This window comes from Hyperolius riggenbachi, chromosome 9 (assembly GCF_040937935.1).
Source record: "Hyperolius riggenbachi isolate aHypRig1 chromosome 9, aHypRig1.pri, whole genome shotgun sequence".
NCBI lineage: Eukaryota > Metazoa > Chordata > Amphibia > Anura > Hyperoliidae > Hyperolius > Hyperolius riggenbachi.
Genome location: NC_090654.1, coordinates 279,785,039 through 279,800,633, shown reverse-complemented (window position 1 = coordinate 279,800,633; position 15,595 = coordinate 279,785,039). Strand labels below are relative to the sequence as shown.

Genomic DNA, 15,595 nt, shown 5'->3' with positions numbered 1-15,595 from the left:
GAAATGTTGGACTTCCCGATTAGCCTATGCAACCAGGAAGACCTCCATTTTCTCCTAGCAGGGCAAACCAGAGATAAACATTGTACCCTGTCATACAGGAAGTGCTGGACTTTTTGCTTAGCTGATGTAACCCGGAGAACATCCCTCCCTTCCATCCTAGCAGGGTAAACCAAAAATACATGTTTTAATTTGTTACGCGGGGTAATGTTTGCTTGGCCTTTCTTGTAAATACCGTGCGGCACCAATGATCACACTTCATCTCTTTCAGTTGGAAGTTTACACAGCTTTCAGCAGATATATATATAGACCATAGGACGCTCAAAGCAGAATTTATTGGCATCAATCAGTGATACCTGGTGTTCGGATACAGCAAATCAGGAAATAGAAATATGATTGCATATCTTGAAGTAGCGGCAAATAACGGAAGCAATCAGTAAGTAAGCACAAATAGGCTGATCTAAGTAAGCTCTAAACAGAAGTAAGCTACCCCATAAAACTATGGATACATCTTATATACATAAAACTCTCCAGCTTAACAAGTGTTAATTAGTCACATCCCACTGTAGGTGTGCTGTGAGTGGATGATAGGTGTCAATCACATTATGAGCTTTTTATTGGCTTGTATGATTGACATATCATCCACTGCGCATGTCCAGAACCCGAGACCATACTTGGACTTCTGGCAACCTTTTCCCTGCTACTTCGCGGGAACGGTTATTGTTCTGAAAGTCCCGGAATGTGTTCTGGCACCTTCCGGACCGAACAGCTTGTAAATTAGAACTAACTGATCTTTTGTACCAAGCAAGATGTTCACTAGAATCATCTATGTCCACTAGAATATATGTCTTAAGGGAGAACTCTGCTGAAACATAGGTTCTTAAAGTATACCAAAGATGGTTCACTTGCGCTAATTTATACTTACCTGGGGCTTCCTCCAGCCCCATAAGCACTGTGGCTTCCCTCACAGTCCTCTTCAGCCCCTCCATTCTGGCGGTACGATTCCCGGTAATCCGGGCAATTGCGGCCTTCTGCGCATGCACAGCTGGGCCGCACACACCCCTCGCCATGCTCCCATCCCCTGGAGCATTCTGTGCCTCTGCAGAACGCTCCAGGGGATGGGAGCGCGACAAGGGGTGCGCATGTGGCTGAGCTGCAGAAGGCCATGACTGTCCGGATTACCGGGAGTCATAGCGGCATAACGGAGGAGCCGGGGGGATGGCAAAGGAAGCCTCGGTGCTCATGGGGCTGGAGGAACCCCTAGGTAAGTATAAATTAGCGCTAGTTACCCATCTCAGGTTCACTTTGTTTTACATTGCGAGAATCTCACCGATTCTTACACAGATTTTATACGAGGACAGGAAATGCTGGACTTTCTCATTAGACTTGTCTTAAAATCTCAGTTCATAAACTTGACACTATTGTGTCTCTCCTCCTCAGGGTCTCTGCCTCTGCCTGGACTTCCAGTTTGACACTGTGGTGAAGGATCGTCCCACCATCCTCAGCAAGCTGCTTCTGCTGCACTTCCTGAAGCAAGACATCCCCGCTCTGAGCTGGGAGTTCTTCGTGAACCGGTTTGACACTCTGTCCCTGGAAGCTCAACTCCACCTGGACTGCAACAAGGAGTTCCCCTTCCCTACAAGTGAGCACTGCAGATACCCCTGTGGGAATTCCGGCTATTGAGGTTGATGGATTTGTCCTCTGGAGCTCTTGTACTCTCTGTTGAAAGGAGCTGCTGATTTTTCAGTCTGGGTAGCAGGCCGGATTTACCTCACAGGAGCCTGCAGGCACAGATGTCCTGACACCTAGTCTCCGCCCTCCATGACCCAAGAAACCCCCACCAAACTGCACCCCAAGTGTGCTGGCTGACCCAGCTGTCCCTTCCCCAAAACTTCCATTGCCCGTCATAGATAGCTACAGGTGTCCCTTAGTATTAGTTACACAGAAGTTCCCTCAATAGCTAGAGGTGCCCCCAAATATTAGGTAGCTAAAGGAACCTCAGTGTTAAGCATAAAAACAAGGAACACCAAGAGCCCCAATAGTGTAATATGTACTGGTAAATGGTTACTAGATAGAGTAAATATTAATACTCACAAACCAGGGTTACCATTAGGCAACCACTGTAAAGGCAGGTGGGGAGATTTTCCTGACGCCACTCAGGAGTAAGAAGTCACTCTCTGTAGATGAGAAAAAGGGGGTTCAACCCTCCACACAGGGTGGCCTCAATATTATGCAGGAGAACAGAGGTGCCAAAAGGATAAAAGGAAGCTAAATGAGCTTAAAAACCAAATTCTTGGTAAATAGAGGAGGTAGTGCTGGACTTATCTCCTCCAAGTAGACACAAAACGACTGTAGTAAAGACAGTCAATATATTTTATTTATGAACTCCAAATATGCAACGCGTTTCACAGGTTTGATCCCGCTTCATCAGGCAATAACAACGGAGCAATAGCATATGTGGTCAGTAGAAGAGCCAGGCACCTCTGGCTCTTCTGCTGACCACATATGCTATTGCTCTGTTATTGCCTGATGAAGCGAGATCAGACCTGCGAAACGCGTTGCATATTTGGAGTTCATAAATAAAATATATTGACTGTCTTTACTACAGTCGTTGTGTGTCTACTTGGAGGAGGTAAGTCCACCACTACCTCCTCTAATTACTAAGAATTTGGTTTTTAAGCTCATTTAGCTTCCTTTTATCCTTTTGGCGCCTCTGTTCTCCTGCATAATACTCAGTGTTAAGCAGCTAGGGGTGCCCCTGACTGAAGGGAGATCTTGTCAGTGGAATGCCGAGAGTCTCATCAGGACTCTGCATAGGAAAGGAGGGAGGGAGGCACTCGGGGACGGGAGTGAGCCGCCTTTCCATCATCAGGCGCCTGTAGGCACGAGCCTATAGTGCCTTATGGTAAATCCGGCCCTGCTAGGTAGCCATAGTGCCTCCCCCTGTTATGCGTATCCAGAGAGTGCTCTCATTATAGTTAGCTAGAGAGGTCCTCCTAGTGGTTGTAGCCAGACAGTACCCCCTTCCTCCTCATGAAGGTAGCCAGAATTTGCCCCCCCCCCATTATAGGTAGCCGGAGAGCCCCCCACAGTATAGGCAGCCAGGGCGTGCACCGCCCTCAGTGGTCACCAGACCGTACAGCAGAACGTTAGAACTCACTTTTCCACGATCCGGCCACATCAGGGGCGTTACAATAGACCCTGCAAGGGATACAGCTGCACGGCGTTCAGAAGCCGCAGGGGGCTCTATGGGGGGAGAAGTTTATTTTCCCTGTCCTGATAGACTGACAACTAAGGGAAGGAGAGAAAAAGCTTTCTGCTCTCTGCACAATTGTTCCAATGGAAGGTAGGATAGAAAGGTGCTGGCACTGCAGCTAGGGGTTCAGGGAGGGTTGCAGGGGTGCAGACCAGGTATCAATGCAGATAGACCAGCGTGCTCAGGCTCAGATAGACATCATATGCAGGCAGAGAAAAGGATGAGAAATGCCGGCACTGCTGTAAACTGCTTGTTTATTCATAACACATGGTGCAACATCGTGGATTCAATTGTATGCATATTGAGACATAACATACCGGTTTGCTGGTAAAGCTGTGCGGTGGGTGCTGGGGGATGAGAGCCTTACGGCCGTTTCGCGTAGATGTGCTTCTACGGAGGCTCCGTAGAAGCACATCTGCGCGAAACGGCTGTAAGGCTCTCATCCTCCAGCACCCACCGCACAGCTTTACCAGCAAACCGGTATGTTATGTCTCAATATGCATACAATTGAATCCACGATGTTGCACCATGTGTTATGAATAAACAAGCAGTTTACAGCAGTGCCGGCATTTCTCATCCTTTTCTCTGCCTACAATTGTTCCAATGACTGCATCTGCTCAGCCACTGATAAGGAATCATACAAAGATTTGTAGACAGCCCCTATTCAGTGTGCAGCAGGCTCTTGTGTACAGCGCCAGCCTCTCTACCCCTTCCCAAGTGGTCTGTACTGTAGTGATGCTGGAGAAGTTTGCAGAGCCAGTTCTGCTCCATCAGAGATGGACAGAGTGAGTGTAATAAGCTGAGGCTGGGAGCACACTCGTCTGTCGGTTTTCTGTATGCGTTTTCTGCACACCATGTGTGTCTGTATGTGTGAAAACATTCACGTTTTATCACAGAAGCTAATGTAATTGGTAGAGAAAATGCCTGCAGTGCTTCACTGCTGTCTGTTTCTATCTGCACGGGGAAAACACATTCAAGTGTGCAGTAGCCAATTGCATAACATTGGTTCTCAGTTTACCTGTGCAAAAAGTGGGGGGGGGGGGGGGGGGGCTCCTGGGGGCGCTCCATTTGTATGGTGAAAGCACAATCTTTCATCATGTGACGTACAGAGCTCTCACTATAGAGATGGGAGTCTTGGAGGAGACGATGAAGATGGTTTGCGAGTGTCCAGATCCTGGGGAGGTAAGTCCTATAATGCTCTGATGTGATTTCTGCCCATTTCCTGCCCAACATCTCCACGAGCAGACATGAGAGTTGCCTCTTTTTGCATTTTAAGGGAACTCCGACCTACACTCGGGGATACCGCCGATGAGGTTAAACCTCCCACAAAGTTGCATTATCTAGCCTAACAGTAACCTTTATCCCTTGTAATTCTATCATATAATCCACTTGTAAACTCAAAAACATCCTTTTTTTTTTTTTTTTAATAATACAATCCAGCAATCACGGCAGTGAGGACAAACGTGGCCAATCTCAGTGACGCTGCCATGTGGAAAATTAAAAGGGCTCGATTCGCACGTAACCGTCAGAAGAGTGTTCGGTCGCTACGAGACAGCGTGAAAGGCGCCGGCGAATCGAAAAGAGCGCTGTCCCTGCCAGAGACCCTCAGCACCAAAATCCGTAAGTAGAATGTTGCGGTTTCTCCCATCAGGGTCACTTCCGTTTATCGTTGGATTACCTTATTGCTTGTGTAATATACGGTACAGAACAAAGGAAAGTGCTTTCATAAGAGGGTAACTCAGGTCTCAGAAGCCAGAATGTAATATCATTATTATTGTTGATTTATAAAGCGCCAACATATTCTGTGGCACTGTACAAAGTAAGAAACAAACATGGGGTACATAATACAGACAAAGCATCAACCAATCGGAAACAGTCTGTATGCATGTTGGATTATTGTGGCTCTGTACAATTAACAAGCTGACACATCATTGCTTTCCAGCGGATCTGGAGGTGTGGCTAGCTTACAGGGACAACAAAGGGATGATTTGCATGTTCTGCAGTAATGCATTGTGGGAGACATTTTAGAGCTCACTCCAACTTGAATAATCACAAATACCTTCTGTTTCAAGAAGGGAGATATTCTGCTTTGCACAGCATTTTAGGAAGGAAGCTTGTTGATCATTTTCAGCCGCTTACACACTCCTGGGAGTTCTGGTTCACTATGAGCTTGCTGGGGAATCTTCAAAGCAGTAGCATTAGCCATACTATGCCAGGGAAAAAACGCACATATAAGGAGATAAATACTTCATCTACTTACATAACACATGTATTGTACTGTCCACGTTTTCATTTCAGTGAATGTTATACAGTAAATGAAGAGAATTCTGTTCCTGGTGGGAACCATGTTTTTTTCCTCACAGTTTGAGGCTAATCCTGATGTCATTTCTTCCCTTAACTTTTTTTTTTCTCCAATCGCTGAGTCACCTCAGCCTTGCTTGTAAACACAAGTGAGCAGAGGATCGTGTTTCAGCTAGGCAGGGAAATAAAGGGAAGAGGAGGAATACATTATAGATAAAAAGACCCCCAGCATGCAACTGAATAGCAATGGCTATTAAAGGGCCAGTGCTCCTAAGGTATGTAATAACTCCAACCCATAACAACAGAAAAAGTTTTTTGAAAGTTTTTGAATGCAGGATTAGCATCTTTATCATTTAATACACTCAGACCGGTTGCTGTTGAAATTTGATTTTTATGGTGACAATCCCGCTATCCTGCAATTCTGCAATGTAGAACGTATGACACACAGTACTGCACCTGTTTTGCAGCTTTTTCTGGAATCTTGTTATTTTGTTGCTGTTGGAAGCACTCTTCTGCATCTGCCTCATTGGGTTCCGGTGTTCCTCCTTGCAGAGCGGCAGGAGTATTGAGGCGGTCAGGTCCCTGGACTTGGCAGACGCTCTGCTCCCCCTGTCAGCTCTCCCTATCATGTCAGCCTTCCATAAATCTTTCTTGTTTTGCGATCACTCATGTCTCATTTAGCTGTCACATCGGAGGGGTTATTTACTTGTGTCTGTTTCTCTTCTGTCTGCAGCTGTCAGGCTGACGAGACACGAGCAGTCGGCCCCGGCGCTGGGGAGCAACGCAGAGCAACAAGGTGACAATCGCTAAATAAACACACTTTACCTTCCCCACCATTTCTGTTATAGATCGCTATTCCTTCTCTCATTTAAAGCGGACCTGAACTCAGAGCTTCCTCTCTGCTCTAAAAGATAAGCAGCAGCATAACAACCTTTAAAGAAAAACATTGCTTTGGTACAGCTGATACAAATCCTGCAATAAATCTGCAGTGTGTCTACTTCCTGCTTTCATGGAAGATGACATAGGGTTCACATCCTGTGTTTACAAATTAGCTGCTCTGCCGTGGCAATCAGCTGACACAGCTGAGAGATCAAATTACAGTTGTGATTAGTCACAGATGAGCGGGAGTTAGACCGGCTAAACTCTCTAAATACATACAGGGTGCATTTCTCTGTTTTTCTTCTGTCCTGTGCAAGACTTCAGGCCCACTTTAAAGAGTGTCTCTAGGACAAAAGTGAAATTATTCAGCAAACTGTTAATTATCTCTATAGCTTCAGCAGGACTTTCAGAGTGCCACTGGTATTAAAGCGGGATAAAACTGTATATATGCCGAATAGAAAAAAACAAAAAACATTATTTGTCCCCTTACAATAAATATGCTGTACCTGTAATGCCTGACACACACGATGCAATTTCCCATCAGATCAACGGATGATAATTCCCAGCATGTCCGATCTGCTCCCGATGAAGAACGCAATCGATTTTCAGATCAGTACGGGACAAAATCGATGCCATTCTTTATTAGGAGCAAATCGGACATGTCAGAAATGTTCAACCAGCCTGAGACCTGGAACCCACTACAAAGCGAGATCGCTAATCGCAATCGCTAGTGTTTTTTTTAATGAGCTTTTTGTAAGCGATTTCATGAGCGTTTTCTGATGATTTCGGTAGCGATTTTAACCACTTCACCACTGAGGGGTTTTACCCCCTGAGCACCAGAGCAATTTTCACCTTTCAGCGCTCCTTCCATTCATTCGTCTATAACTTTATTATTACTTATCGCAATGAAATGAACTGTATCTTGTTTTTTCCGCCACCAATTAGGCTTTCTTTAGGTGGGACATTATGCCAAGAATTATTTTTTTCTAAATGTGTTTTAATGGGAAAATAGGAAAAATGTGGGGAAAAAAATAATTAACTTTCAGTTTTCGGCCATTATAGTTTTTAAATAATGCATGGTACTGTAATTAAAACCCATGAAATTTATTTGCCCTTTTGTCCCGGTTATAAAACCATTTAAATTATGTCCCTATCACAATGTTTGGCGCCAATATTTTATTTGGAAATAAAGGTGCATTTTTTTCAGTTTTGCGTCCATCCCTAATTACAAGCCCATAGTTTATAAAGTAACAGTGTTGTACCCTCTTGACATAAATATTTAAAAAAGTTCAGTCCCTAAGGTAACTATTTATGTATTTTTTTTAATTGTAAATTTTTGAATTTTTTTTAATTAAAAAAAAAAAATGGGGTGTGTGGGAGGTAATGAGTACATTTTTTGTGTAAAAATCATTTATTTGTATGTGAAAAATGTGTAGGGTGTAGTTTACTATTTGGCCACAAGATGGCCACAGTAACTTTTTGTTTTAATGCGACCTCCAAGCTTCCTTCCGGAAGCTTGGAGGAAGTATAAGGAGGCTGGACACGTGAGTTTTTTCTCACAATGATCGCGCTGCCCATAGGAGAGCAGCGGATCATTGTGGGGCTTAGATCAACGAACGGGAATGGATTTTCCCGTTCATTGATCTCCGGGCGAGCGGGCGGCGGCGTGTTTACTAGCGGCGGGCGGCGTGTTTACGAGCGGGAGCGCGGACAGCGTCGGGTACGCGGAAAGTACGGATTTCTCCGTCCCTGAGGGTTAAAGGATGGAAAAAGGGACGGAGAAATTCGTACGGGCGGGGGTAAAGTGGTTAAAAAGTGTGAGGTTTTTGGCAGCGATTGCGTAGCGATTGGAGATTAGCATTTTTTAATTCTGATTGGTCCTTTCAATTCATTTAAATTTTTTTTTACAGTGTGCAGTAATTTAAAAACGCTAGCAAATCGCTCTGTATAGTGATTCATAAGCGATTATGCCAGCGTTTATATACTTTACATTGTAGAAACGCTAATGCAAAACGCTAACGCTCAAAAATGTTGCATGTCTTGCGTTTGTGATTTTGGTAATCGCAATCGCTCCAGTGGAATTTGACCCATCCATTAACATTAGCTGAGCGTTTAGGGAAATAGCTAGCGTTTTGAAAACCTCCCTAAGCGCTCAAAAAAATTGCTCTAGTGGGTTCCAGCCCTTAAAGTGGTAATTATCATCCCAAATCTTTTTTCCTCCAAAACTGGTCAGCCGTACCACTAGGTCTGGTCAAGTGACTGCGACAAACACCCGCCAATCCCGTCATGCATCACTGCATATTTAGTTTGAAACTACTGTGTGCTGTGCACTGTAAACCGCTGCAGGCAAATCTCGTTTGGTTGCTCTAGGCGGGTCGGCAGGGAGCGGTTATAGTTACCTGTTCTGGGCGGCTTCTTCTCTTTCTCCACTGGGGGCTCTGACATCCCTGCAGGTCTTCTGGGTCCCGATCACATCTGATCACATGATATGACGTGATCGGGATTAGGAGACTGTGTCAGCGTTACAGCGCTGCCTGGTTGGTGGAAGAGGGTGATGGAAGAGTATCTTCCACCACCGGGTGGCACTGTAATGCTGACAGGGTCTCCTGGATTCCGATCACTGAAAAGACACATGGGGATTACATCTCCGCCACAGTGGAGAAAGAAGAAGCCAATCCAGCCATCCAGACAGATAACTATAAAAGCTCCCTGCCACCCACTCTGCGTACCCTGCCAGTCGGGGGGAGGGCACACTTCTACAGCGGCAGGAAAAACTCTGCCCAGCAGCCAAATAACGTTTTACTTTATTTGGCTGTATATAGGTTAAAGGATGAACATGTTGGATCCTTAAACAGACAAAAGCGAAAAATTATGATATAATAAATTGGTTGTGTAGTACGGATAATTACTAGAACATTAGTAGCAAAGAAAATATTCTCATATTTTTATTTTCAGTTATATAGTGTTTTTTATAACATTGCATCATTCTCTAATATTTGCAGTTTACACACTACTCAACATTCTAAACGATTTTACAGAGCAGGCCAGTGAACTATTGACCTGTCCTCTGGAGAGAAAAATAAATTACAATGACTGACAGTTGAGATAATAAGCTTCAGAAGACAGAGCTCTCTGCGACTTTGAAAGTTGTGGAACTCAATGGCTCTTTTGCACTGATAACAACTTGAGTTTCTTAACTCTTCCTGTACTGGAAACAATATTAGACTTATGTCTCTGCTCCTAATGTTTTATTTTTTAGCTGTACTACACATACAAATCATATCATAATTTTTTTTTCGCTTCAGTGTCTCTTTAAGTGATGTCAGCCATACATTGTACACACTTTAGAAAGGCTAAGTCTAACCATCATTGGTCAAAGTAATTGTTATCTGCTGTTTCAGCTGACTTTTATCTAATGTGTGTACGCGCCTTAATACCTCAAGCCATAGCCCTGAACAAGCATGCAGATCAGATGTTTCTGACCGAAGTCTGACCTAATTGGCCACATGCTTGTTTCAGGTGTGTGATCCAGACACTACTTCAGATCGGATCAGCTAAAAATAGCGCTAATAGGTTTGGGCGCGGCTATATTTCTAATGTTAATTATCGTTTTTGTAAATTTACACTCAATTTTGCATATGTTTGGGCGCAAGTGCCTAAAATCGATATTTTACATGAATCTATAAAGTAAACTCGGTAATAGTCCTAATTTTGTTGTGGAATCGGTAATATCGGTAATTTAAAGTTTATGATAATATATCAGAACGAATATCATAACGCTAAATAAAGAAAAACGATGTCAGTCATAACGATAACTTAAAAAGTCTTTTGGTGTAATAACGGTAAATGAACATATTTAATGATGGAATGTAAGCAAATTCTGTCCAAATACATATAATTTTGTAATTACGAAAATATAACATTCACTGTACAGATGTAATAACGATATTTGACATTTCTATTTACGGTAATATATGAGGTATTTACGATAATTTCGGGTTAGACACCACCAGGGGGGTGGTTAGGGTTAGGCACCACCAGGGGACTTTTAGGGTTAGGCATCATCAGGGGGGTGGTTAGGGTTAGGCACCACCAGTGAAGTTTTAGGGTTAGGCACCACCAGGGGGGGTGGTTAGGGTTAGGCCCCACCAGGGGGGTGGTTAGGGTTAGGCACCACCAGGGTGGTGGTAAGGGTTAGGCACCACCAAGGGGGTGGTTAGGGTTAGGCACCACTAGGGGGGTCTAGGGATTAGGGATAGGTACAGGGAGGGTTCTGTGTCAGAGTAGGGTTAGGTACATTTAGGGTTAGCCACCACCATAGGGGGTTAGGATTAGGCACCACCAGGGGGGTGGTTAGGGTTAGGCACCACCAAGGGAGGGTTCTGTGTGAGAGTAGGGTTGGGTTAAGCTGTGTTGTTGAATTACATTACGATATTTAATGTTATTATATTTTCGTTTTCATCTCACATCTGTTTTATACCTGTAATAATAATAATCAGAATTATCGATTTTACATTACAAATACCGTTAAATTATCAATATTTCTAAATTACGATATTTTTCTTTTCCCGATAAATCGCGCCTAAATTTGACCGCGACTTTTTTAAATGTACGCCTTCAGATCAGCAGGACTGCCATGCAACTGGTATTGTTAAAAAAGGAAATACAAATGGCAGCCCCCTTATACCCCTCACTTCAGGTTCCCTTTAAATTTGCCACAGTGATCCTTTAAACAAATACATATAAGACCACATGAATCCACGGACACTTATTTATCATGCTATTTATTACTGTACAGGTCAGCAGTCTCCGGAAAATGACAACATGATCAAGGACCCTCTCCCGGAGGATGCTGGGATCGACCATCAGACCGTCCACCAGTTAATTGCGGTCCTCATGAAATTCATGGCCAAGGACAAGAGCAGCGCCGAGGCGGACATCAGCAGCGCCAAAGCCTTCAATACGGTGAAACGCCATCTGTACGTCCTGCTGGGCTTCGATCAGCAGGAGGGCTGCTTCATGATCGCGCCGCAGAAGATGCGCTCGTCAACGTGCTTCAATGCCTTCATCGCGGGAATAGCCCAGGTACAGCCCGGCCGTTACATCTCATACTGCACATCCCAAATAACGGCATTAAAGAAGACCTGCAGCAAAAATACACTTATGAGATAATTAATTGTATGTGTAGTAAGGATGATTTCCATATTCAGCACTGATGCATTGTGAGAGGCATCATATGCTCACTTCAACCGAAATAATCACAAATACCTTCTGTTTTTAGAAGGCAAATTTCTGATTTGTAGTACAGCTAAGTAATAGAACATTAGTAGCAAAGAAAAGAGTCTCATATTTTTCTTTGCAGTTATAAAGCTTGTTTTAAAGGGAAGGTTCAGGGAACTCTTGAAAAAAATAAAAATCCCTATCCACTTACCTGGGGCTTCCTCCAGCCCGTGGCAGGCAGGAGGTGCCCTCGCCGCCGCTCCAGAGGCTTCCGGTCGTCTTCGGTGGCCGACCCGACCTGGCCAGGCCGGCTGCCAGGTCGGGCTCTTCTGCGCTCCATGGCCGGGCTCTTCTGCGTCCCACGCGGGCGCGCTGACGTCATCGGACGTCCTCCGGGCTGTACTGCGCAGGCGCAGAACTACTGCGCCTGCGCAGTACAGCCCAGAGGACGTCCGATGACGTCAGCGCGCCGGCGTGGGACGCAGAAGAGCCCGGCCATGGAGCGCAGAAGAGCCCGACCTGGCAGCCGGCCTGGCCAGGTCGGGTCGGCCACCGAAGACGACCGGAAGCCTCTGGAGCGGCGGCGAGGGCACCTCCTGCCTGCCACGGGCTGGAGGAAGCCCCAGGTAAGTGGATAGGGATTTTTATTTTTTTCAAGAGTTCCCTGAACCTTCCCTTTAACCACTTAGCAACTTCTGCCATGCTTTTCCACATCCTTGCGTATAAACAACTGCAAACACATGTAAACACTTGGTTCTGTTTTCTATTTTTAGAAAACAAAATTGGTATAGCACCATCTTGTGACCAAAAAGTAAAACTACTTCCAAATACACCATTATATTGTAAACTTACCATAGAAAAATTAAATGCATTTTCATTATTTTTTTAACGCCTTCACCCCTAACCCAAAATAAAATATTATCGCCATACATTGTACTAGGGACACAATTTTAACATTGCAATAACCGGGACAAATGGGCAAATAAAATGTGTCTGTTTTATCCACAATAGCACATTCTATTATTAAACTACAATGGCTGAAAGCTGAGAAATGGTGATTTTTTTTCAATTTTTTCTTCTTCTTCCCTGTCAAATGCATATAATTCTTAGCATAAACTACTGCCTCAAGAAAGCCTAGTTTGTCCCGCAATAAATAATATATCGATCTTTTCAGTGTGATAATTAGCGATAAAGTTATTATCAAATGAATGGGAAGAGCGTTTGAAGGGGGAAAAAACCTGTGGTGGAGAAGTGGTTAATAACTTTGCATCATACTGTCACAGTTGCAGTTTTAAAACCACACTCTGTCTTTTAAGCTATGAAACAAAGCAGAAATAATGACCCTTTGAACTTTCCTGCAGTAAAACCTTATCTCAAGCTGTCTCTCACTGTTTCTTGGCTGTTTAAGTGCTTAAAAAACAGGATTGTTGGGTCGAATAGCTCAGAGAAGCTCTTTTGCATAGATAACTGAAGGTTTTTTTCTAACTCTTCCTGTACTGGAAAACAATGAGACTCTTTTCTTTCCTACTAATGTTCTGTTTCTTAGCTGTACTACACATACAATGCCTTATCTCTCAAGTTTATTTAAGCTTCGGGTTTGCTTAAAAGGGTGCCTGTGAAAAAAAAAAAACGTAAAAAAAAAAATTGATTAGTTAATCCCCCCATCCTCCCCAACCCCACCGATCCAGCGCCGGGACCCTCAGAGCTTGTCGAAAATATTCTTGCAGCGGCGCTCCCATTTGTGTATGATTGCAGCCACACTGTGTGTGCGGTGCAAGTAACGCCCGCAGTAGAATGAAGCTGCATATGCTCGGCGTTTTCCTCCATGCCATTGCACAGGCGTGGGCCACTCCCACAAAGTATGGCAGCACTTGTACATGGACAGGAGTGCAGGGTAGGAGTTACAGCTGTGTAAATATGCCCCCCTGTGAGTGCGTTTATACGTTACCTGTCTGCTGTCGCCTGCCCCAGTTCCCATCCATCCTCCGCATCCTCCATTTGTTCCATTTGCCTCACCTGCTGTCCCTATAGTCACACACACGGCCTACACCGGCAGTATGTGAGGCGCAAATAGAGGAAGCAGAAGACGGATGAGCATTCAATAACGGACAGGTAAAGTATAAACGCACTCAAGGAGGAAATATTTACACTGCCCCCCCCGTGTAACACCAGGGGGTCCTGCGCATTCACCACTCGTCCCAATACCGCACTCCCTTACTGCCCCTCACACCCGATTGAACATGTCTGCTCGAGATTTACCATCATGCCCATGGTGGATCAGGCATGCTCTTGACAGCACTAATTTTCATCCGATTCAATAATACTGTAATTATCTATTCGTTTGTAGATCGGTCCCCAAGTCAAGTGATATATGGGATTCTTTATAGTTGAAGTGAAAATAAGTAAGATGAGATCATTTAGGAGATACCGTAGATTTTGTGAATCTCAACCCCTATGAATGTGCTGCGGAAATCACGAGGAAAGTTCCCCAGTGTGACTGGGCCCTCAATGAAACACAAAACGCACACAACATTACCTGGCCTTGAAACTCTTGCATAAATAACAACTCAAGTTTTTTTTGTAACTCTAGCTGTACTGGAAAACAGTAAGAAACTTGTAGGGCTAGTACTACATGTGTATATCTTTATCTCATCATGTCACATGTCACGTCAGGTACACTTTCATACATGCTGGAACTATTAACATCTCATTCACTGTCTCTGACTACTGGTATGGTTCGTTTCACCTCTCTAATGCTTCTCTGCAGGTGATGGACTACAATATCAATCTGGGGAAGCATCTTCTGCCTCTGGTGGTGCAGGTTCTGAAGTACTGCACATGTCCACAGCTGCGGCACTACTTCCAGCAGCCGCCCCGCTGTTCCCTGTGGTCTCTGAGGCCTCACATCCGCCAGATGTGGCTGAAGGCTCTGCTTGTCATCCTGTATAAGGTAAAGCCATCATGTGGCACCCTTGTCTGTCTGTGTTGTCTATACCAGTGCTGTCCAACTTCACAGGCATGGAGGGACATGTTTTCCTACATCGTGGAGGGCCAACCTCAGTAAACAGTGCTAGTGCCCCCCCTTCCCCACAAGAAAAAAACAAACAAAATCTAGCAGCAGTTCCCTACAAAATACACATAATCTAGCAGCAGTTCCCCACAAAATACACATAATCTGGCAACAGTTCCCCACAAAATACACATAATCTGGCAGCAGTTCCCCACAAAATACACATAATCTGGCAGCAGTTCCCCACAAAATAAACATAATCTGGCAGCAGTTCCCCACAAAATACACATAATCTGGCAGCAGTTCCCCACAAAATAAACATAATCTGGCAGCAGTTCCCCACAAAATACACATAATCTGGCAGCAGCTTCCCACAAAATACACATAATCTGGCAGCAGCTTCCCACAAAATACACATAATCTAGCAGCAGTTCCCCACAAAATACACATAATTTGGCAGCAGTTCCCCACAAAATACACATAATCTGGCAGCAGTTCCCCACAAAATACACATAATCTAGCAGCAGTTCCCCACAAAATAAACAAAATCTGGCAGCAGTTCCCCACAAAATACACATAATCTGGCAGCAGTTCCCCACAAAATACACATAATCTAGCAGCAGTTCCCCACAAAATACACATAATCTGGCAGCAGTTCCCCACAAAATACACATAATCTGGCAGCAGTTCCCCACAAAATACACATAATCTGGCAGCAGTTCCCCACAAAATACACATAATCTGGCAGCAGTTCCCCACAAAATACACATAATCTGGCAGCAGTTCCCCACAAAATACACATAATCTGGCAGCAGTTCCCCACAAAATACACATAATCTGGCAGCAGTTTCCCACAAAATACACATAATCTAGCAGCAGTTCCCCACAAAATACACATAATCTAGCAGCAGTTCCCCACAAAATACACATAA

At 44.4% G+C, this 15,595-nt stretch overlaps 1 protein-coding gene across 6 annotated transcripts in view; it reads left to right on the top strand.

The window, feature by feature from the left end:
• The window catches only part of UNC79 (unc-79 homolog, NALCN channel complex subunit), a 282,366-nt gene that overhangs the window by 140,759 nt on the left and 126,012 nt on the right, over window positions 1-15,595 (top strand). For all 6 annotated transcript variants that reach the window (XR_011024177.1, XM_068254657.1, XM_068254659.1 and 3 more), the window contains 5 exons: window positions 1,438-1,639; window positions 4,694-4,873; window positions 6,288-6,350; window positions 11,232-11,518; window positions 14,421-14,603. Coding sequence is in view for 5 of the 6 variants with exons in the window: in XM_068254657.1 (XP_068110758.1) it covers window positions 1,438-1,639; window positions 4,694-4,873; window positions 6,288-6,350; window positions 11,232-11,518; window positions 14,421-14,603 (915 nt within the window). In the remaining variant the exon portion in view is untranslated. The remainder of the gene's footprint in view (window positions 1-1,437; window positions 1,640-4,693; window positions 4,874-6,287; window positions 6,351-11,231; window positions 11,519-14,420; window positions 14,604-15,595) is intronic.